General features: G+C 44.7%; 1 protein-coding gene across 3 annotated transcripts in view; it reads right to left on the bottom strand.

Annotated features, from left to right (window-relative positions):
• Positions 1–2,255: 2,255 nt before the first annotated feature.
• The window catches only part of LOC108150982 (protein lozenge), a 39,736-nt gene continuing 19,025 nt past the window's right edge, over positions 2,256–22,966 (bottom strand). For 2 of the 3 annotated variants that reach the window (XM_017279326.2, XM_033398161.1), the window contains exons 2-6: positions 18,051–18,912; positions 11,351–11,464; positions 9,611–9,727; positions 5,222–5,419; positions 2,256–5,097 (exon numbers count right to left, since the gene is read on the bottom strand). In XM_017279326.2, coding sequence (XP_017134815.1) covers positions 4,112–5,097; positions 5,222–5,419; positions 9,611–9,727; positions 11,351–11,464; positions 18,051–18,594 — 1,959 coding nt within the window. In that variant the 5' untranslated portion in view covers positions 18,595–18,912 and the 3' untranslated portion in view covers positions 2,256–4,111. The remainder of the gene's footprint in view (positions 5,098–5,221; positions 5,420–9,610; positions 9,728–11,350; positions 11,465–18,050; positions 18,913–22,966) is intronic. The other variant, XM_017279335.2, reaches the window with a different exon arrangement.

Raw genomic sequence — 22,966 nt, 5'->3', positions numbered from 1 at the left:
TTTGCTTGTTTATCACCTTAATTAAGGCCTGGCAAAAAGGCAACGGCAACGACAAATGGCTAATAAGAAAAATGAATTTTATTGTGAGGCAAAGTAACATGCAACAAATGAAGGCACTCCACTCAACTCCATACTCCACTCCACACTCCACTCCACTTTACGCCATTCCGTTCCACTCAACTCAAGTCGGCTCCTCCTCTTCCGGTTGACTCTTTCAGCCGGCGATGGTCGCCACGGGATTCGGATTGTGCCCCATGTGAAACGTGTTAATATGCGAGGCAGCACACGTTCCATGGGGTTGGGCTTGGGTTGCTTCTCGTGGAGTGGTTAAGGAGGTTAAAGAATGCCTGGCAAAGGACTAAATCAGCGTCTCAAGTGGTTTCCTCTAGCCCTTCCTGGCGCTTAGCTACTCGTAAATGTCGGAGGAGTGCCTCATATGACTCTGTGTACGTTTGCGTCTTGGTGTTTGTTTGAAATTTTATCAAGCATCGCAAGTAATGGGTAGAATTTTTAATTATTCACCCCCTACTCATGCATACACACACACACACACGGCTGCATACTTCGGAGCGCTGGGCGCCAGGACTCGGGACTGGGCTAATTTGTTATGCGAAACATCTTCAGCAGGGAAATAATTAAAAAGTTTTTTCCAATGGGTGGAAGTCCCTTTAGTGCTCTTCCTCGCCCGTTCTCCCCACCATCCCCCCCCACTCCCCCTAGTCTGTTATCGATCTCTTATTTATCTGCTGCTTAATCTCGTTTGTGCCTGTCCGGATCCGGCTACCTTTTTGCGGTTACCGCTTCCTCTCCATTTGCTCTCCACTCATTTGTTACGCTTCGCGTCCTGAAACACCACCCCAGCCCCCGCATATCCTTGGGCTGCTTCAGTGCCGCTTTCATCTTGTAGTTGACTGTATTTTTATGGCCATCGTAGGATAGGTGAGAGCCCCCACCTATCGACTACGCGACTAGTCTGCCTGCTCTGGCTCCAGCTCTGGCTTCGGCTACGGTTCTACGTTCTGGTTGGATTGCGATATTTGCCAGCCGCCTTCCCGGGCACCACTCCACTCTCGGTTTGCAGCTTAATTGGATGCCACAATGTGAAATAAATTGAGCAGAAAATTACGTTGCCCGCCAAATCTAAACCGCACTCTAGATAAACTCCACACGGGGCACATGGATTGGGCCCTAAGCTTTTAGCTTTGGCCATTGTCCCCGCCGGTGTCGTTAAAGTGTTGAACAACGGCGGAAAACCTTGATTGGCCATTCAGTTTGAGCAGCAAACGGCAAAGGGATACGAGACTATGAAGGAGTAAGGCCATTCAAAAATCCTAAGGATTGGCACACTCATATTTGATAGATGAAGAGCTGAATGTTTCTGTATCTATTCTTTTTTTTCTAAACCATTTTTTCTGGGGTTCTGTAAGAAGGCCCAAGATTTTAAACAGTATCCTGCTCCTAATCAGTTTTGGCCGATCTGGCTTATATGGAGTTTCTTGTTGATTATTGGCCTATCCCATATTAAAGCCGTCCCATTTCCAGACAGAGCGCGACTCCTTTGAATTACCGCATCCAGCATTCTGACTTGTCTTGTCCGTTTCTGGCCAAAACACCGTCGAGAAATCGACCAGTCACATTCACTTTCCGTGGCACAGTCAGCAAATCGATTCGGCAGAACTTGCCATCGAAGGGCACCAATGAGATGCCGTACTACCAAAATATGTTTGAGAGGGCCTTTAAACCGAGCTCCAGACACAGTCCAACTGCGGAGAGTCGGAATCCGCTACATCTATTGCTAAGACCAATGTTCTAAGAGGCAAGGCTGCATTTTCGATGAAATTTCCAAGAGTTTTTATTCGAGTTTCCAGTCGTGCGACGATCGAATTGGAAATACTTGGCGGTATATACTCGTAAGTGTTGTATACATTGTATTGTATCGATTCTGTTCGATTAACTGCGCAATTTACTCGGCAGCGGTCGGTAGCTGTAGCTTGGCCTCTGTTTGAGCAGTATCCACGCGCAAACCGCATATATTAAGCTGGCTGCTATGAAACTATCAAAGCTGGATGCTATGAAGCTACTATGGCTGGCTGCCATGCGCTATTAAAGCTGACTGCTATGAAACTTGTTAACCTGTCTGTTAATCCCTTTCTTTCCCAAGCCAAAAAAACGATCGTCTTATTTTGTTATTAATTTTTCATAATTTTATTTAATATAATTGTTGAATTTAATTTCCATTGACATCTCAACGGATTCGACCTCTGATTCGATTTCGTTAATTTCTCAAATAAACTTTGTAATTACATTTATTTATTCTTATTAAAAAGAAATAATTTCTTTTCATTTTTTTTTTTGTATTTTTTGTTTTGTTTGGGTTTCTGCACAAAATTCTCTTTTATTTTATTTTAATGTACTATGTATAATATATGTAGGCGAGATCTTTGCATCGTTGCTACATTATACACATACAGTAGCTATTTTCAGTATTTTCTATCGATTTGGATTTCTGTTTCTGTTCTGTTGCTCTTTCCCGTGTTATACATCAATTAAATATTTACTTCGATTCTATTAGGTAATACATATGCAGTACACATATATATATGGTATATACCTATATGTATATATGTATTTTTAAAGAATGTGCTGTTTTGGACATCTCTAACCGATCGCTTAACACTATTTTCCATTGCATAGTACATAATAATTCGTATAATGATTCTTTTCTTCTGGACTGGGGGTTCCGTTCCGTTCCGTTCCTTAACCGGAGCCCCCGCAAAAGATGTGTTATGGAATTTTCCTGTTTCCACTTAGGAGCTAGCAAAAAAAAAAAACGAATTACAATTTGAGTTCTCAAGTGTCGTAGACTGTTGCGGCTAAGTAGTATACAGATATCGTGATACATATACATATACATATACATGGATATAGCACATACTCGTATTCGTATTCGTATATTTAGGATTATATTTATAGTTAAGCTTAGAATGCACATATTTATACACATTTAAAGTGCACGCATATCGAAGCACATGAAATGAACAGTAAACAAATTCACGAACATGGATTACGGCTTAGGAACTCAGACATACATCGGCTCTACAATCCCCCGCTACCCCAAAACGAAGCCCATAGATACCCATTCCACCTTCCAATCCCAGCCCCATCCCCATCTTTTTCCTATCCAACCCGATCCGACGATCATTCATATTTTACAGAAACGAGGCAATAATACTAACTCAACGAAGGGCTGGCTGCTGGGTTTACAATTTGCTTTAACACTAGTTTAAAGTTGCTAAGTATTCTTCTGGTATTATCTGTATTCTTTTTGGTATTCTCTCATATTTTTTTTTGGTATATGTTCCTTATCGCATCTATATATATGACTAGTTTTATGGCTCGGGCATACCACGGGCCTGATAAAAAAAAAAATACTAAAAAAAAAAAACACATTACAGACCCAATGCTGCTTAAGATTCTAAGATTTCTCTTACGTTTCATTTCGTTTCGAATTTTAAAATTGTGAAGGAAAATGTTCCGGCTGAAGGAGAAATCCTTTGGCAAGACTCCGAAACATTTTCCCTAGCTCTTGCACTCCGTCTCCCTCTCCTGCTCCTGCTCCAACTCCTTTCCTTCTCCTTCATTTTGCTAAGTAGTTCTGGCTTAGTTTTCTTTTTATTTTCCTTGTTTTTATTTAACTATAATACGAGTATTCTAGAGATCCATGGAGATCTCCAACAAATTCTACTAAAAGTTGATCATTTTCATTGTATGTATTTATATATATATAAATATATATATATATATGTGGTGTTATGTGTGCGTGTGTGTGTGTGTGTCAGTGTTTGGGTTAAAAAAACATTATGTACAGAAAGATTCCATCGTGTGTTCAACACATATGTACTCGTATGTACAATCAGAAGCCACCGAGGCAGCCATTTCCGAGACCCATACCCATACCCACACCCACGCCCAGACCCAGACCATGACCAAGACCTTCCCCATACCCATACCCATACCCGTATCCGTACCCATACCCCTGCTCCTCGTGCTGCGTCTCCGCTGCGCGCCCCTCGCACTATAGAACCGCAGAGCCGCACCACAGAACCTGACCTCAATATGGCCTCCACACGCTGCCCCCATTGTCAGTGGGATTGTGGTGGCCGCGATGGGCAGCTAAGGCGGCCACCTGACGATTGCTGTTACCGTCCTCGATATTCCTCACCGACGCCCCGCAGTTGCCGATCAGCGTGAGGTCGCCCGGATGGGTCACACCCCCGCCGGCCATGATGTTGTGCTGCTGGCGCACCCCCACATTGCTGATGTGATCCATCACGCTCTGGAGCTCCCCATGCACCGAAGAGTTGGGCGAGGCGTGGGCCGGCAACGTGTGCGAGTGGAAGCCGTGGGCCGACTGATTGGCCGCCGTGTACAGCTGCGAGTAGAGGAGGCTGGCGGGCAGGACCGGGTACAGCGATCCATTGCATCCGGCCGCTGCTGCCGCGGCACTGCCGTGTCCGCCACCCACTCCAGCCCCGCCGCCGTAGGCCGAGGCCGAGGCGTGCTGCGCCTGGTTCACGATGCCCGGGAAGTTTTGATTGGCGCCGAGCATGGCTGGATTGCCCACGCCCACAGCGGCGGCGGCACCCGCCGCGGAGGCACTGCCCGCGCCCGCTACTGCCGCTCCCGCACCGCCGTTGGCCGCCCCGCCGTTGGCTGTGCCGCCGCCGCCACCGGTGCCGCTGCCCAGATTGGGGGTGTTCGTTGAGAGCAGATCCTCCTGCACCGGCGACTCGGCCTGGGAGCTGTCGCTCAGGCTGCGCGGCCCGTTCTGGCTGGAGTGGACGTTGTAGTCGTTGCTGGCATTGGTGTGGTAGCGCGGCACCAGGATCGAGTTGCCTCCGGCTCCGCCGCTGCCAGCTCCCCCAGCGCCAGTGCCGCCGGTGCCAGCACTGCCGGCACTCGCTCCGTTCACGGTCGAGGAGATGGACGTTTGCCCGGTGGCGCCCAGGAGGCTGTGGTGCGTCATCTGGCCACTGGTGGAGCCAACGAGGCTGCTCAGATGCTGGTCCAGATCACTGGCCGTCGAATCGGGTAGCACTAAAAAGGAAAATCAGAATAAGGCAAAGAGGAACATTAATCATTTATCATTAATAGATTTTCAAGAGGTCCATCAACGAGGCCGCTAAAAGGGTGTGCAGTAAAATCATAAAATGCCACTTACTTGGCACACAGTCGCGATTGGTGGCGCCGCCAAAGTCCTGATTGTTGCTCTGATCGTTCGAGGAGCAGGTGAATCCCAGCGCCGGATTGTTGAACTGTGCCGATGTGGGGGTGGTGCAGGAGGAGAGCCCGCTGCTGGCCAAGTACGGGGAGTAGGCAGATGCTGCGGATCCATAGCCCCAGTGCGTGTTGCTGGCACCTAAACCAAATTGGGACACATCTTTGTTGTTGGTATTTATATGGTATTTTTTTGGAATATTCAATGAGTGAATAAAAAGAAAGAAAGCGATAGAAGCGACTGATGAATGATGAATGAATGGCAAGCGAAATAAACAATGGAAATAATTCACGAAAAGCAACAAATGTTTAGATTTATAATACGATTTTTTGCTTCTTATTTTGTAGTGTTTTTTTGTGGCTGCGATAATCCCAAGAAAAATACCAAAATAAAGGATAATAAATGTGTATATTCCTATATTAGAAACCAAATTGATGTGGCCAAAATGAACATCTGACGAACCCTCTGGCCACCTATCCAAAATGTATCGCTCATGTGGGTCGCTAATTGGAGGTCTCTCCCGCCATTACCCCCACCATTTCCCAGCTATCGGTGCTCATTATGCGGGACCTTTTACCACCGATTTGGCCATTTTGCAGAGATATGAGAAAAAATTAGAAGCAAATCAATTGAATGGTCTCGGTGCCGGGCCAGTCCCAATCCCAGTCCCTGTCTCTGACCCTCGGAAAACGTTCAGCAATTCGCAATAGAGGACACCGCGCCGCACAGAACAGGGGGGCAGTGGGGGTTAAACAGAAGCCGAAAGAGACAGCCAACGAGAGGGAGGGAGAGAGAGGGAGAGAGAGATGGGGCCAACATTTTGCGGGTCTCCGGGACCCATGCACAGATAATTAGGCTTAATTAATAGCCCATTCGGAAATTATTAATTAGTTTTTATAGGCGACGGGCGCATTTTCGTAGCCGGATATTGATTTTGTGGTGGCTTTATTAATGCTATTGGCTTAAATGTTTCTACCTCCATTAATTACGTGGCTTTTTGTGCACAATTTTTCGTTGCTTTTGCTGTTGTTGTGGGATGTGGGATGTGGGCAACGGCTTCACGGTAAATGTGTGTATCTCCGTCTGTGTGTGCGTATCTATAGGGGAGTGCCTGTGCTCGTTGTGTGTGTGTGTGTGTGTGTGTGTGTGTCCGCTTGTTTGTTGTCACACTGATTGACTTTATTTGAGCACATTTTTTGGGCTCTGAATTATTAACAATAAAATGGCCAATAGGCTCGGGATAAACGCAGACCGTTTTATCATTAGAGAAAGGTAAGGATATGTGATGGGAGAGTTTCCAAGGATTAAACAGCCAGCCAGCAGTATTTTCCAACTCCGAATTTCATACACATGGATCTATCAGATATTATTAGAGGATTAGAGATGCCTATGTCATGAATTAAACCATTCCATCAATATACATATACGAGTATATCCAGCTGTAGACTTTCCCCTTACTGTTTCTGTGCCTTCATTTCGAGGCATACAATTTCCTGATTATTTTTTTCGAAATTAATAAAATATATGCCAGTAATTAAGTCAAGCAGCGACTGTCAATAAAATTTGTTAATAAATAATTCAGAATATTTTGCTTTTTGCATATTTACAATTAATTTATGGGTAATCAGTATCAACAGACGCTTTCAGTAATCATTATTTACTTGTCTGTGTTATCCACGCATTTGTACATGGCTTACACATATGTACATACATATGTGAATTACACATTATATAATGGCTTCTGTAGGTGGTATCTGTGTGTGCTTGTCTGCATTCGTGTGTGTGTGTGTGGCTTGCCTTTTACCTCGGCCAAATGTCAGAATCCTGTAAATCGCGCAATTTGCATTTTGATTTGTGCACTGGGCTAGACGGTTAAATATTGGACAGACCCCGAGGGCTTGGGGGGCGGAGATGATTGAATCGGTGACTGCCATGGGGCTGAAAGGGGGGGGGGGGGGGGGGACAGGGTATGAGATGTGAAGGCAAGCTCAGATTGGCAGGCAATTTGCGCATTGATTGAGTTGCATTTTATATTTATGGGTAATTTTTATTTATTTTACTTGGTTGATTTTTTCGCGTTCACCGGAATGGTTTTGGTCAGTGGCGGTAATGAAAGATAAGTGGTCACAAGTAGTGTTGGTAAATTTGACAGAAAACCAATTAAATGCTGATAAAAATGTAATGAGAGGGCAGTCGGACTCCCGAGGGTGGAGCAGGAAATTTCAGAAATTTCAGAGCTTCAAAGAACTCTGGTTCCATAAATTGATTGGATTTTGCAAATTTCTTGAACTCGTAACTAAAAAACTTGTAATTTATGAAATACCTGTTCAGTATCCATTCAGGAGCCATCGTCAATGAACATTTCTTTCAATGGAGTGGAGCTCTTCCGATGCGAAATTACTCAATTAATTTGTCTGCTTTTCATTCCTGCTTGATTTTAGCGAATTTTTTAAACACTTTGTCTATGGCCTTTTTATGCTTTAATATCATTAATGTGTTAATTTTATTATTCTCCCCCCCTTTTTTTGTGTGTGTGTGTGTTTTTTTTTTAATAGCATCAAACTCTAAAGAGGAAATCATTTTTGTCGTTTCTGATGGTTTTTTGTTTTTATTGTTGTTGTTGTTGCTGTTGTTGGTGTTGTTGGTGTTGTGCCCGGAGCAGATAGTTTGCCCCGCAGCTGGGGGGGATGGACAATGTCTAGTACGGTTTTTGTTGCTCTTGTTGCTGTTGTTGTAATGCAATTAATTGTCAATTTAAATTGAAACATCAAATTTAATATAAATGCATTTTAAAATGTACAATTAAATTTATTTCACCTACGCAGCACCATAAACAACAGCAAAATAACCAGAAAAAGCGTGTCGCCCACAAGATTAATTATTGATTTTATTTGAAATGCCCTATCCACAGGGAAGAGGGGGGGCGGGGGGTTCTGTAAGCGTAAATAATGTAAATATATCTGATCTGAATCAGCGAAGGACTAAAATCATACTACTCGTACGGCGAGTATATCCGAGTATATTTCCCAGGGTATCCAAGGGTTCGTCTGACTGCAGCACTCTTTTCTTCCATTCATGGCTTAGGGATTGTCCCGTCAGAATGGTTTATATTCGCCTGGATAAATGCATTTAAATATATTTGACTGCCGCAAAACAAAATGTTTTGTAGTTTGGTATTTTTTTCCATTGCAATCATAATTTGTATGCGAAACTCTGATTTACGCACACGGATACACGGAAACAACAACACACACACAGATACAAATAGGCAGACAGTTTTTTAGGCTTTGACTTTTTTGCCATGCGCTCTCTCGTCCCCTCCAGCATTCGCCCGCTGCTGTCAGTGTCCGTCCGTCTGTCTCCCTGTCGCTGTGTGTGATTGTGTGTTGACCAACGCTTATTTGTTTGTATAGTAAACTTTTGGTTAAATAAAGTGGCCAACAGTTTAACAACAACTCATACACCCGACACCGACTGACACACCCACTTATACGGAACGAAAAAAAAAAATCCTTTATGGCAAGGTGACCCACAATTTTACCACATTCAAATGGTTGCCCAGCGGCAACAACAAAAACAGCAACCATATAAAAAGTATTTTTTTTTTGTCGTCCTTTTTAATTTGTTATGTTATTTTTACTCATTAACACATGAGTCACACTTGTGCCTGTGTGCGGTGCGGTGCGGTGCGAGGGAATGAAATATTTTCTAGCAAACATTTGTTGTCCACTTTTTGTGGCCATTTACTGAAATCGTTCATTGATAGAGTGAAACTCGTATGGGAATAAAGCTCAAAACAATCTTCTCCCAATCACATCGCAGAATAGAGTATTTCTTTTGAATGTGCGACGTTCTTCAGAGGCTTTGAAAAGAGAACGATTTGCCAGCTTTGTAAGCCCAAAATTCTTCATCAAAATTGTAATCAAATTTCGTGCATTACTATATATCTCTTTAGTGCGAATAAATTTTGTTTTATATCACATTTTTGGTGGTCTATTTTGTTTGGCCTGCAATGTGAATGGCTTGGCTGCCTAATCGGTTTTTTGTGTGATTTTTTGTGGTTGCATTTGTGGGTGCACCACATGTCCAAAACCGAAGCACTGCAAACCACCCAAACCACTTCGTATCCTCATCCAAAAATTTAACTTTTGCTTTTGCTTTTACTTTTGTTTGTGTTTTTGTTTTTGCTCTGCGGTTACCGATTTGAAGTCCAACCAAAAAAAATTATACAAAATCATATTCCACAAAATTGAAGAAAAACCATAGAAGGAAGAGATTGCGGTGGATGGTAGATGGTGGTTGGTGGATGGTGGATGATAGTTAAATACTTACTCTGACAGTTGCCAATGGGCGGCATACGGAAGCCGGATAGGGGATCCGTTGAGAAGTGGAATGGTCGCTGGCCGAAAGCAAAGTGGAACTGCTGTTGTTGTCCTAAAAGGGATAGCACTAAGTTTTTTTCAGTTTTAATTATCTGTCCTTAACTAAATGGTTTTATTGCATTTGTCTGTGTCTCTTTGTATGTGTGTGTGGGCTTGTGTCCTTCTGTTAAAGTGTAGATGTGAGAGAAACTTAAGTGTCAAGCACTTGATGAATGGAAAACAGTAGCGTTTGATTCACTTAAGATGTAGAAATGGTTATGGCATGGCTCCTCCTAGACCTCCCCTTCTTCACCCTTCATTACTCTGTTAGTGCCTCCTCTTAGCCCCCTGAAACCCCATGTTTTTAACCCCTTTTTGCACTAAACTATTGACAAAAGGCTATCTCTCTCTCTGTGTGTGTGTGTGCGAAATGACAATGGCCCCAAAAAACTTTGCCCCGGCAAGTAGCCCGGAGACATTTACCACTATAACTCTCCGGTCCTCTGGTCTATTTCGACGACCTCCAACCTTCCTCTCTGAAACAGGAGTTGCAGTTATCTGGCAGATTGTATTCATTATAAAATAATAACCTTTTGTCTGATGTTGTCTGCTGAAGAGGCAGCTTAAAACCCCCAACAACAAGCCATGTGTGTGTCCATGTCTATGTCTAGGGTTCTATGTATTTGTATCTGTGTGAATACCGCAGAAAACGGTCTCCCTCTCTCTCTCTCTCTTTGTCTCTGTCTCTTGGAATATAACCCGTCTGGCTCTGGGGCCATATAAATCATTTCATGGATCCGAATTTGTTGCTCTATTCGTATTCGTATTCGGACCGAAGCCAGATTACACAGACCAGCAAAACTTTTGTCCTCTGTCTGAGCCGAGTAGCGCAGCGCGTTGATGGCCCCAAAACATATGCAAAGTAAAATATTTGCATCCTTATAAATATGTATGGGTAGAATGGGATACTGCTCTTGTATGTAGCATGTATATAGGAGTGAGAGAGAGAGTGAGAGAGGAAGAGTCTGATAGAGCTGTCTAATGAATATTCCTTAAAGAAAATGGCAATTTGCTGAGAGATGAGAAAGTGTAAAGCAAGGTATTAGGAACAAAACTTTATCTCCAACAGGGAAAGAGAAAGGTACAGTTGGGAAAGTGAGTAAGTGATAGCCAAGAAATACGACTATTTCCCCCATGACTCAATCAGAGATGAGCGGAGAGTTGTTCAAGTTTCACATTGGAGAGTTTTCAAATTAAGTTTTCAGAGTGAACAAACTGTGGCTCATATCGTCGAAATCTGCCTCCAATTTAGTGGATATCTTTAATAGGAACCTCTAAAGGGGAACAGATGATAGTGTTGCACTGCACGCATTTCGATGTCGCACCAATAGAGTGCCATCTCTGGCCGAGCTAAACTTTAATGAAATCTCTATCCATATGCAGGAGCTAAGACCTCAACTTGAGCCCCCAATTACTCCCAGTCAGTGGTACTCTGAGCCTGTGTCTCTGCGTCTGTGTCCGCCTCCCTGTGTCTGCTGACTGCTGCCTGCAGCTGCAAGGACAATTTATCTATTTGGCAACTAATAAATTGTTATGCATTGTCCTGCAAATGAAATACAGCTATCTGCCTGCACAGTGAAGGAGAGGAATCGAGAAGTGGAGGAGGAGCCCTGCCAGAACGCTCTATGGCCGAGGCTCTTTGCATACTTACTTGTCTTGGAGCGGGGCTCGCGTGGCCCGTCGACAGTCACTTTGATCGCCTTGTTGTAGGTGGCTATATGCGGTGGATTCGTTGACACGGTGATGGTGAGCGTGAAGCTTTTCCCTGCAAAAATCAACAACAAAATTGATAAGAAAAGAAAACAAGCGGCAAACAAATTTATGGGTTCTTTTCATGGCTTCAGCTAATGGGCGTCTGACATGCAAATCAATAATGTTTTTCGGTTTTTTGGGGTATTGTCACATCGTAAAAATGTTGGCCATAAAACTGCAATGTGTTGGTTGGTTGTGGAGGACACAGAGAGTTCCAAAGGAATGGGTAGAGAGATAGTAAATTATTGTTATTCTAAGGAGTCTTTAGGGGCCTAGATGAAAATTAGTCTACGACGGAGTTTAAACACAGCAATCAGTAGTGCCACATTCTTTATAAATATATTGAAAGAAACAGCACTTGCCCTTTTAATATTCCAAATTCGAATGCGCTTTTCAGGACTGATTTAGCACGGTGTTCCAGAAAGTTTCCTCTATTTTTATCTGCTTGGGATATCTACTTTTAAGAGTAGAGCATTTTCGTTTGTAACAAAAAAATTAAAACTATATCGTTATGCTCCTCCCGGGATCCTTTCATCGGCGAATTGAGACCAACTAAGACGCGACTGAGTCGAAGGCAAAGTATTGTGTATACACGGTGCGTATACGTTATTTTGTTATGTTGAGAATTCCAAGTCCCCGTTAGCCATCTGTGCTAGATAGCTAGATAGGGCTCTCGTAGATATACATATATATATATATATATATATATATATATAAATATATATACGATATACCATACATATTGTGCGGGATATGCACTCTTGAGGGCTTTAGTTTGACCAGTCTTAGAGGCCTTCAATTAATATACAAGATTATGTTCGAATAGGACGCATACAAATTCTCCATGAATTTCCTTCGTTCTTTATATTATTTTTTGTCCAAGTGCCCTGGCACTAGACCACAGACTTGTTCTCCGTCGATCGTTAATAAGGCAGCACTTTTTTTAAATGCAATATTTAATTCTTATTCTGCTATTGTCGTTTTAGCTTGTTTTCTTATGTTCGCTCATTATTTTCCCCCATACTTGCCACTGCAGAGCACCTGTGACACCACAAATAACTTTTTTCCTTAACTTGATGCCCCGCACACTCTCCTTTCATCTAAAATAAAGAATTAATTACAATTTAAACTGATTTTAGTCTGTCAACAAAAAGGCCTCTCGCTCTTGTTCTGCCGCCCTCTCACATGTGAATGTTCTGCAAACAAGTTTCCTTCTTTTGCCAAGATTTATTTCATTTGGGCCGCAGTTTTCTTTTAATTAACTTGCTTCGCTCTACGTCTCCCCACCAATTTTTTTGGGGCACGCCTTTTGTGTCATTGTCAAGTGTTGCCAGGCCCACGCGGAGACACGCTCTTGCCGCACTCTTTGTCGCCAGCCAGATTCCGTTCCGGGATTCAATTAAAAGCATTTCGGGCTCCTTGAGATGCTGCCACCTCTTCCATTTCCTGTCTTGTCTATGACAACGCGGAGTAGAGCAGTGGGGGAAATGATCTGTGGATCTGTGAATCTGTGAATCTGTGAGCCTGTGGAGTGGGGTTTGCTTTTTAAGTTGACAAACAAAGCGTAAATCATTTCGACACATACAAATAAACCGCCGACGCCCACACACACACACACACACATACGGGGGGTATTCGAACAGACAGACACAGAGGCAATGGCTTACACATGTTCCCTGGCACACTCCACTGGGCCCTCCCCGCCCCCCTGCATTGTCTTCTCCGGTTTATGTCTTGGGCGGGCCACCGCCACCTTCAACCTTCCTGCATAAAAAATGAATTTGGAGTCCTTCTCGGGCCGTCTCGAGGGGCGCAACGGTGAGGGGCGGTGAAATGAGAAAACACTTTTGTGTTTACTGCCATCAAGTGCAGTTCATTGTTGCGCAATTCTTTGCCACTTTCGATGGGTTTGGCCCTGGGAAACCGACAGTACGGGATACGGGGTACGGGGTACGGGAGTGATATAATCGATCGTTTAAGAGAGAGATAGAAACGTATCTTTAATTCGATTTCTGATTTTGAACATGGGAAATAATTCAAAGCCTGTTACTGAAAGGCCTTGAAAGGCGTCTATAAAAAAATATAATATATATATAGGCTGAAAGAACACCATATTTTGTGTCTTTCAATTTAGAAAATGCCTTCAATTTGTTGAGTATTTTTGGAATAAAAAGAATATATATTCTTCTGTATAAAGCAAGGATAGGAATTTCTACAGTTTTCTTTCTTTCTTTCTGTTCATCCGGTACATAAAATCGGTTTATGGTTCCCCATATCTGTAAATATTTGATTTCTAAGTAGATTTCACTTAACCAAGCCTTTGAACTCTGACCCAATTTCAACGATGCCTAATCCTGCGACCTGTCCCACCGCCAAAACACATTCATCTTAATCCCGACCCCCAAACACCTCCCACTCCTCCACAGACTCCGACAAATAGAAACATCAACACTTGATGAGCAGAACACTTCCGTTTGTTGCGACATTTAAAATCAAATCCTGTTGACAAATAACTTGAAATCCCAGCTTGGCAAATCCTTGGCAATTTGCCGAGGCACAGGCGTCATAAATCAATTTGGGGGTAATGAAAGCACACACACACACGTCTAGCTGGTTGGGGGTTGTCGTTCGTAGAGGTATGCTGACAGGAGACAAATACATACACATATATGAGTATGGATAAGGGGTAGGCTCTGCCATAAGACACACACACACACACACCGATCACATCTGTCAATACTTGCGGCCGTGTCACAAATCACCAAGAAACAACAACGAACCCCCAAGACATACCACCCTACCTCCAACCTGCTTCCTGTTTCCGTCGATGCTGCCGCTGCTGCTGCTCTTCCCCCACCACATAATCGGTGTCGGGCCTACGTTATTCAATTTACGGATTATTTGCAATTAAAATTTTTGCTCCATATTTCCCCCAAAGGCAACCTTTTGCACAAATATTTGTTCAGGTTGGCAAACATTCATTTGATGGCTGGAAAGAGCTACAGCCTCGAGTGCGAAATACTACTCTTAAAATCCCAACCAAGTATCGGGTATCTTTTAGGCGATTTACCTGACTGAAGTCTCTTATCGTTTCGCTTCACATAAGCCAAACACTAAGCCCTTAAATGCTTTTCAAGTCAGCCAACAAGTCGGTTCAACACGAAAAGAAAATCATTTTGCGGCTTCTTTGGTTTTCATCTTTTGCTGTTTTCTTTTATTTTCTTGTGTTTTTTTCACATTTGTTTGCCTGTTGATTTTTTGTGTGTATTTACCTGCAGAAAAGGTGTTCAGATGATTGATTGTGGGAAATTGTGTTGGCATGAAGCTGGGGATAGTGCCACGGATATTGATTTGATTAAATCCATTACTGGATCAATAAGCCCAAGTCTAGCCTTTCCTTCCATCGAATTGCTTCTCTACGGCTGTTTCTCTTTGGATTTGGTTTGGTGGCAAGTGCCATAGAGCTCTGCTAGATACAGGTTTCTTAATTATTGGCCAACCCATGAAGACTCTCCTTTCCGTGTGAATAATTTGAAATTATCTTTCAACGCAATCCAATCCCATACAATCCTTTGTGTGCCCCACACTGCAACCCATCAACCCATCATAATTCTAAATTGCACCATTGTCTGCCTTCTGCCTACTGCCTGTTGCTTGCCCCCTACCCCAATCTCCCCCAACCGAATCTGCCCCACACAATTGCCAACTTTTAGCACGAGAACAAAATGCTGAGGAACAAAAAAAAAGAAGAAAAATAAGTCGAGGCAAGAAGACATAAATAGAAAAAGGAAAGCCAACGGCAAATTGTGCACAATTTGCCATGACTCCCCCACTGGCTCCCCCACCCGTTCCCTGGCTGAGTTAAGACAGGCGTGTCCTTTTCACAGGATAAGGTGTCAGTGGCTGGCAAAAGTTTCCCTTTTTTTTCGGCAGCTGCTTTGTCGTGCTGTCGGCCCTCTTTCTTTTGCCTTTTTAACGCCTCGACTTTTGCCAGGCATTTATCTTTGGGTGGGTTGTGGGAATTGGGTCTGGTATTGGGGTCGGCTCGGGTCGCTCCCACAGTGTCTTTTGTCCCCAATGTTCGGGTAGCAAATCTGTTTGTCTTAGGGAGTCTTGGGTCTTGGAGTTCTTGGCTCAGTTCATTTTGCGGCTGTTTTGGGGCCGTCTTAAATGGCTCAAGAATTGTGTAAATAAAAACCTCAAGCGAAGGCGCGGGGGGCTCGGCTAACTTCTGCTCTCGATTAGGCGGAAATGTTTTTCCATTGGATTTTCTCTCTGTTTCGCGTATGTTCTGCTGAGCGATTTATTAACGCACAGCCAAAAAAAAGAAGGGAGAGGGGCTCGTAACAGGCGGCAACTGGCACCGAAGGGAGCCCAACATGTAGCTCCCCGCTCCACCACCTGCCCACAATCAAATTCCCCATCATCATCGTCGTCGTCGTGGTGGTGGTGTGGGTGTGGGTGTGGCAGTGTGGGTGTGTGTGCGTGCATGTGCATGGCACTTTGCTAATTAAAAGTGTAGCCTAACGCAGGGCGCCGAGCCCCCCAAATAAATCGATGGCCGGGTAATTAAATTGCATGACAGACCCAGACCCTGACCCGAGTCCCTAGTCCCGAGTCCCGAGCCCCGAGCCTCGCCATCCGTCCGGTGGTCTAGCTAATGTACTGTTGCACTATGCATTTGTTATTGTAATTAGACGGAAGCAACAGCAGGAGCAGAGCCAGCACCAGACCAAACAAAATGGCGTCCCCAGTCGCGTCAAATCGCGTAAATCACTCAAACGCCTAATTGGTGCAGGGAAGAGCTGAAGATTCGATTGAAATTATGCCTGCACCCATTGGAGGCCTAGTGAAAGGAAAACCATAGGCCAAAGGCCACAAAATGGGAAAGCCCGGAAGGGGGAGTAGGCAAAGATGGATGCAAGATGATGAATGCGCCCTGTCGGGCCTAAATGAATGGGAAATTTACAATTAAAACGCCTCAATGCGGGAAATGGTGAGCGGAGTTGGGATTTGGATATGGAAATGGAAATGGAGCAAGCACACTGGGAAAATGTGAAATACAAGTGAAAAAGCTGGGATGGAAGATGGAAGATGGAAGAGAGGAAAACGAATGACACAAAGTATGAGAGAGGGCAAACTGATGGACAAAAGCCCACAGAGTGAAGAGAAGGAGTGACTGATAGACGTGGACACATATCCATTTGGCATTGGCCGAATGATGACAATGAATGAATCGCAGACATCCATTCGCTGCGCCCCTGCACCTCCACCAAAAACCGCTTGTCGCCCCCCTCTGAACGCCTTCCTATCTCCGCTGACATCCTCTCTGGTTGAGGCTTTGGTTTTTGCGGTTCTACCGCAGCGGATGCGTAAGCCCATCATCACCCATCGGCCACCGCCCCCGCTGCATTCCCACCATTTCTTGGCCTCCTGAAATGGCCAACGTCCTAGTCCTAGCTCGGCATTTGCTGATTGTTCAAGTGATTAATGGATACCACGAAAGAGTCTTTAAAAGGGGAACAATATGTGCACAACTGGAGGAAAGAACTTCTTCAGAATTCAACGATACTACGAAAATGATTTAGGCGATTTAATAATGGAATTACTCCGTATGGAATCCCACATAATTCGGGTTTTGTGGGCTCTCCTTAGGCTCAATCCATTCTATACATTTCCGGCTTTCAGTTCATTTCAGTTCCATTCCGTTCTGACAGTTTATTAAACACTTTAAGACAAAGCACCAACCAACAAAAAAAGGAGGAACAAAAATAAAATGGAGCAGAGGAATCCGCTTGTATTCTATGAATGGAAGCGATGGCGACCACTGATGAACTGCTGACAATTTGTGCAGCGCTTAACAAGCGGTTAAAAGGATACAAAAGGCTGTCGAGCACAAAAACCAACAACTGACAACAGAAAGCACAAAAAAAAGAAGGAAGAAAATGAACCGAAAAAAAGATGACAGCAATGCAAAAAGTGCCCCGGAATAATACAAAAGCGAGTCGAGCACACCAGGGGGGCCACAGAGGAACAGGAACTGAAGCAGGAGCCAAAGCAGGAGCAGGAGCTGGCAAAAGTTTTGCCACTCGGCGAACTCGACGCGACTCTGGGCGATAATTGAACAAATTGTTTCGAGTGCAGTCAAGGGGTTGGGTTGGGTTTGGTTCGGCACGGACAGGGTTGGGCGGTCCTCAAGTGCTGACAAGGGCCAATAAGAGGCGCCACTTGGCGAAAAAACTTTTGCGTCCTTGCGTAAAGAGCAGAGATTAACTGTAAACTGTAGATGGAAGAGGCGTTCTCTGGAAGGGGACATCCCTCAGAGATTAATGTAGCTAGAGACAGAGGTTGCAGTGGTCACAAGATACAGATTATTGGAGCAGCTCTTAGCCGATCCAAGCATGAAAGGATGACCGGGAGTAAGGATATCCATTGATCTAAAAGATGCTCCTCAACGAATCGATGCGATTAGGGGCAAAATTGTGTAGAAGGTATGTTGAGTATACCTTAAGGACGCCTTTAGATGTATGAGAAGCACAGAAACAGGAACAGGGACAGGCACATTGCATGTATATAAGAACTTAATACTTAATACTAACCTCTGCCACTCCTGCCCACAAACCGGAGATCATTGAACTTGGCCACCTGGTTCTTCATCACCGCCGTGCAGTTGCGCAGCTCGGCGCAGTAGTTCTCATCGTTGCCGGCCCGCACCGTGACCATGGTGCCGTCCATGATATCGCCCAGCGACACCACCTTGAAGGCCACCGGCAGTGTCTTGTTGGACCGCCAGTGCGGCGGTAGGACGGTGCAGACGAACAGCGGACTGCTCGTGCGGATCAGCTCGCCGGGGTGTTCGGTGAGGAAGTCACCGAGGGTCCGTTCGGCCAGGATGTCCGAGGTCATTTTCGTGTATGCCTCGTTCAATAATTGGGCGGGTGTGGGTGGTGTGTTCTGCTCCGTGTTGTTGTTGTTCGTGTTGGTGTTGTTGGTGCCATTGGTGTTACTCGTGTTGTTGTTCGTTGTTGAACTGTTATTGTTGTTGTTTGTTGTGGAATTGTTATTGTTGTTTGTTGTCGAATTGCTGTTGTTGTTGTTGGCATTGGATGCCGTCGAATTGGTGGTGGTTGTTGTTAGATGCATTTTGTAGTTGTTGTTGGTGTTGCTGTTGGGGCTGTTAAAGTGATTGTTGTTGGTGTTGCTATTGGTGTTATTAAAGTGGTTGTTGTGATTATAGTGTTGGTGTAACTGCTGCTGCGGCTGCTGTTGCAAGTGGTGCTGCTGCGGCTGCGGCTGCGGCTGCGGCTGCGGCTGTTCTGGATGTGGCTGCTGCTGCTCAAACTGCTCCAGTTGCCCCTGAGCGTGAGCCTGCACTTTTTTTAATCGCACAATTTTGTCTTCTGTTAATTGCACCGTCGGTTGGAATTCAAGCAAATTGCCTTTTGAAGACCGTGGATGGTGCTGCAAGAATATAAAGAAGAGATTAAGACGGAATAGCAACTTATACATAGTCCCCATAGATCCCCATAGGATCAAAAAAATTCAGTGTTACAATTTGATCGAGAATGGCCCTTCCAGCCGTCAGGACAACCGTTGGTTTACGAAGACTACCCTGTGTGACAGTCATTTTGTAGGCCTGGATATCAAAGAAGAGGTACATTTTGCATAAGGCATTATACTTCTAAGGTGTGGAGACGATACAGATGATCAGATGACCATATCTGCTAACATTATAAGGGTCTTTAAGGCCTTGAGGATCTAAGAGTAATTACAGCATATATATATCTTTTTAAGTATTGGTTGAAAATTTGTCTGTGCATGATAAGCTACATAGATCGCACATTTCCTTTCAATTTTTAACAAAATAAAATCAATTCATTTCCGAAAAGCAGTCGTTACAATAAACTTCTACAGCTTTGAGGGCAAAGCACAGCACAGCACAGCACAGAACACACAAAATAAAATCGAAAATTGAATCAAATATTATTCCAACTCCTACAAAACATCTCTGGTGGCTAGTGGCGACTATGCTGGAAAGGTCCTGGCCATGGTGCAGGAGCATTGCACTACTCTGGAGTGGGGAGCAGCTGTGATCTTTCTAATCTGAGTTCTCTTCGTTCTGATGTCACGCCCTGGCCGTAACCAAAGACCGAAGCCCCATCACGGATACAATCTAAGGAACACCCCAGCACGCAGGGCCCGCCAAAGTTTGTAGTTGTAATACGGTTTTTTCGTTAACACTTAATTACGAGTACTCTTAAATTGAATAAATTTGTTTCGAGAACAGAAACAGTGCCTAGGAACCACAGAGGACAGTGACCCAAGCCTCTACAATACCACCATAGCCTTGGCCTTTTATTATTGAAAATTATTACACTAAACAATGATTGTTTTGACATTTTGGAATTGTACTTAAACATTTGACATTATAATTAAACAAGCACTTCTTAGTATATATGTAAATGAATTGGTGGGGGTATATTGGAAAATTCAACTATGAGGAAGTGATCTACTCATTCAGGCCTATCCTAGCTTTTATCAATATCAAATACTACTTAAAGTACTGCCTAATACTTGGGCTTTAAAATGGTTTTATTGTTTTTATAAATATATTCTCCACGAAGGTAAAAAACATTTTGAAAAGGTTAAATTAACAAGTGGATTAAGGGATGAGTGAATGTCAAGAAGGATCTAAACCAATTGATCCAATGACAACAACACTTGAAGATCTAGCCACGTACGGTAGAGAGGGAGAGAGAGAGAGAGAGAGAGACTAAGGCAGTCAATGTATGTGGGGTCTCCAAGTTGATTAGGTCATCAATCGCCCCGATGCGAATCCATCCCGAGCAACTTCATTTCAACTTGTCGTGTCGCATGCCATAAAATTTGCGAGCCAACCCAGGTTAATGTCTTTAAATCACAGTACCAAAATGGCATATTACATGGTCACCAAACCAGAGGCAGAAGCAGAAGCCCAGTTCCAGGTCCAGAGCCAAACTGCAGGTCAATGCAGGCCAGGCATGCCCTGGGCATGGCAACCATAAACACAAATCAATTGTCAACCACTCGACGGGGACGGCTTCAGACGGCTCTCTCGGTTTGGAACAGGACGAGGACGAGCACCAGGAAGACTACGAGGACGAGGCACTTGGAATGGGATCAGAGGTGTGTGTGTGTGTGTGTGTGTGTGTGGACTGAGGACAGGGACAGGGTGCAGCGGAACGCAATTTGCGTTGCACTTTTCAATTTCCTGCAAAGGACTTCATTGCTCTCCTCGGCATATACACATCCATACACATGTATGTGCGCTTGTGTGTGCGGGAGTGAAGTGTGGAAATGTCCTGGCATGCAGCACTATCCAAACGAAACGCAAATCTAGTCGACATCCGCGCTGGTGGCGATGCGGGATGCGTTTGTGCCTCATGTGTGGGTCGTCGGGGTGGGTGGGTGTGTGTGGCATGTGGCACATGTGGGTAGTGGCACGCAGCACGCAGCACCAGCAGCAGCACCCCGGACAAGGGACACGTCACCCCGTAACCAGTGTCAAAATGATTGTGGACTCACGGGTGAGAATTTGTGGTTTGATACTTGCATATTTTGTCACTTGTCGACATGCTGGACGCATGTCCCGTAGTGCAAAGGAGAAAGGCAGCTGCAGATGCCACAAAAAGAGAGAGACAGCCGGATATACAGGTGGATCAAAAGCAGTAAATGGCGCCACAGATACAGATACTCATAGAACTGAAGATTAACCTGGAGACACAGACACAGATACAGATACAAAGTAATTCCTCTGGTGGTTGGGGAATATTGACCTGACCGCATACGCTGTTGTTCTTTTGGCTAAATGATTCCTCGCAGAACAACTTTAAAATTTCCCAACTGGAAATGTTTTTTGGTAACACTAATAGATGCACACCAGTTCTGTGCTCTCCACCCTCGACCCTGCTCAATCTCAATCTGGACCTCCTTGCCCCATGTCGTCGTTCTCCACTCGTTGTCCATTCTCGCGTACCCGCAGGGCTTTTCCCACTCCCAGACAGCGGACCCCACATTGCTGACCGATAAAAATTACTTAAAAATGCCACAGCTCATGGGTTGACTTTTGGCCAACAGCGTTGCCAACGAAAAGAAGAAAAAAGCGAACAAAACCGGGCATGAAAAGCTGTGAAAAAAGCAGAACACCAAATAACCGTGCCTGTCACACAAAAGAGAAGCGAAAGGAGAAGGAGAAAGAAGAACAAGAAGGAACAATGCCAAAGAGGAAATCGCGGCAAAAATCCAACGGAAGCCAAACGTGTCGCCGCGAATCCAGACAACACATCCCACACAGAGAGAGGGAGAGGGAGAGAGAATGAAATAAAAGAAGGAGGAACAGAGTGCAAAAGGAGAAAGGAGAAAGGTAGGGGGAGAAAGACCGATAGAGATATGCAAATGGGTATGGGGCGTGGTGCGTGGTGCGGTGTCGTCAGTCGCCAGTCGCCAACGTCATTTGCCTTTCATTTCGTTTGCCTGCCTTTTATTGTAAATTTACTTTATAAAGGTTATTACCGAGCTCAAAATAAGCGGTGAAGGGGGCGGGGTAGCAGACTGGACTCTTAATTTAAGGCAAAGAAGAGGCTCCAGCCATCAGAGCCTGGTGGATCACCTTCATTTTCCGATATTTTACGCAAATCAAACGAGTGGGGGAACCGAGTGAGCCGAGGGCAAGCCTGGGCAAGCCAGGCCAGCTTTGCTGTAGAAGAACTCGAACTAATGTTCTTTAGAGGGAAGCCCAGAAAAGGCCCAAAAATCGGGGTCACCAGCCACCAGTAGTTGGCCATTTTGCAGGTCATTCAACAGCTTCTACGGCCTGAACGGCCATCTGACCATCCATAGAGACAATAAAAGAGAATGCGAGAAGAGCGAAAAAAATCAGCGGCAAGTGCTCGACAAACGCGCCATAATCCGCGCTTGCCGTCACCCAGAAGTTCCTGCCACTGCCCCTGCCACAGCCACTGCCACCATCACGAACCTGAGCGAACGAGTCACGCGCGGTTTGTCACCTCATTGTTGTTGCTGCTGCTGCCCCATGCCGCACTGCCTCTTGGTTCAGACTCATTTTTTTTGTTTTTGTTTTTTCGTTAGAAGCCCGAACCCTGGTCTGGGGTCTGGAATGGGTGGCTAAATCAAAATTCATGGTTTCTGTTAAAACGGCAACCGGGTATCGATAGACAAGGACCATGGAGGCGATGGCGATGGGTTACACGCAAGTTTAACCCTTTGATGACCTCTTCCCAGTCCTGCTCCAGCCTCCAGCCTCCAGTTGCGCGCTCCTGACCCGATCTGATCCGGACAGCACACATGTACAACATGTAAATTGTTTCAATTTGCGGCATTTGCCGTAAAGCTGCGCAATTTTCGACATGCCATAGATACACACACACACACACACACACACACGCACTGGACGTGAAGAGCCACCCTTGTGTGACAGTATCTGTGTAAGGGGTGGGGGGCGTTTTTTTTTTTCGCA

This window comes from Drosophila miranda, chromosome XL (assembly GCF_003369915.1).
Source record: "Drosophila miranda strain MSH22 chromosome XL, D.miranda_PacBio2.1, whole genome shotgun sequence".
NCBI classification, from domain to species: domain Eukaryota; kingdom Metazoa; phylum Arthropoda; class Insecta; order Diptera; family Drosophilidae; genus Drosophila; species Drosophila miranda.
The sequence above is the reverse complement of the archived record's forward strand: the minus strand, read 5'-3'. Positions and strand labels throughout refer to the sequence as shown.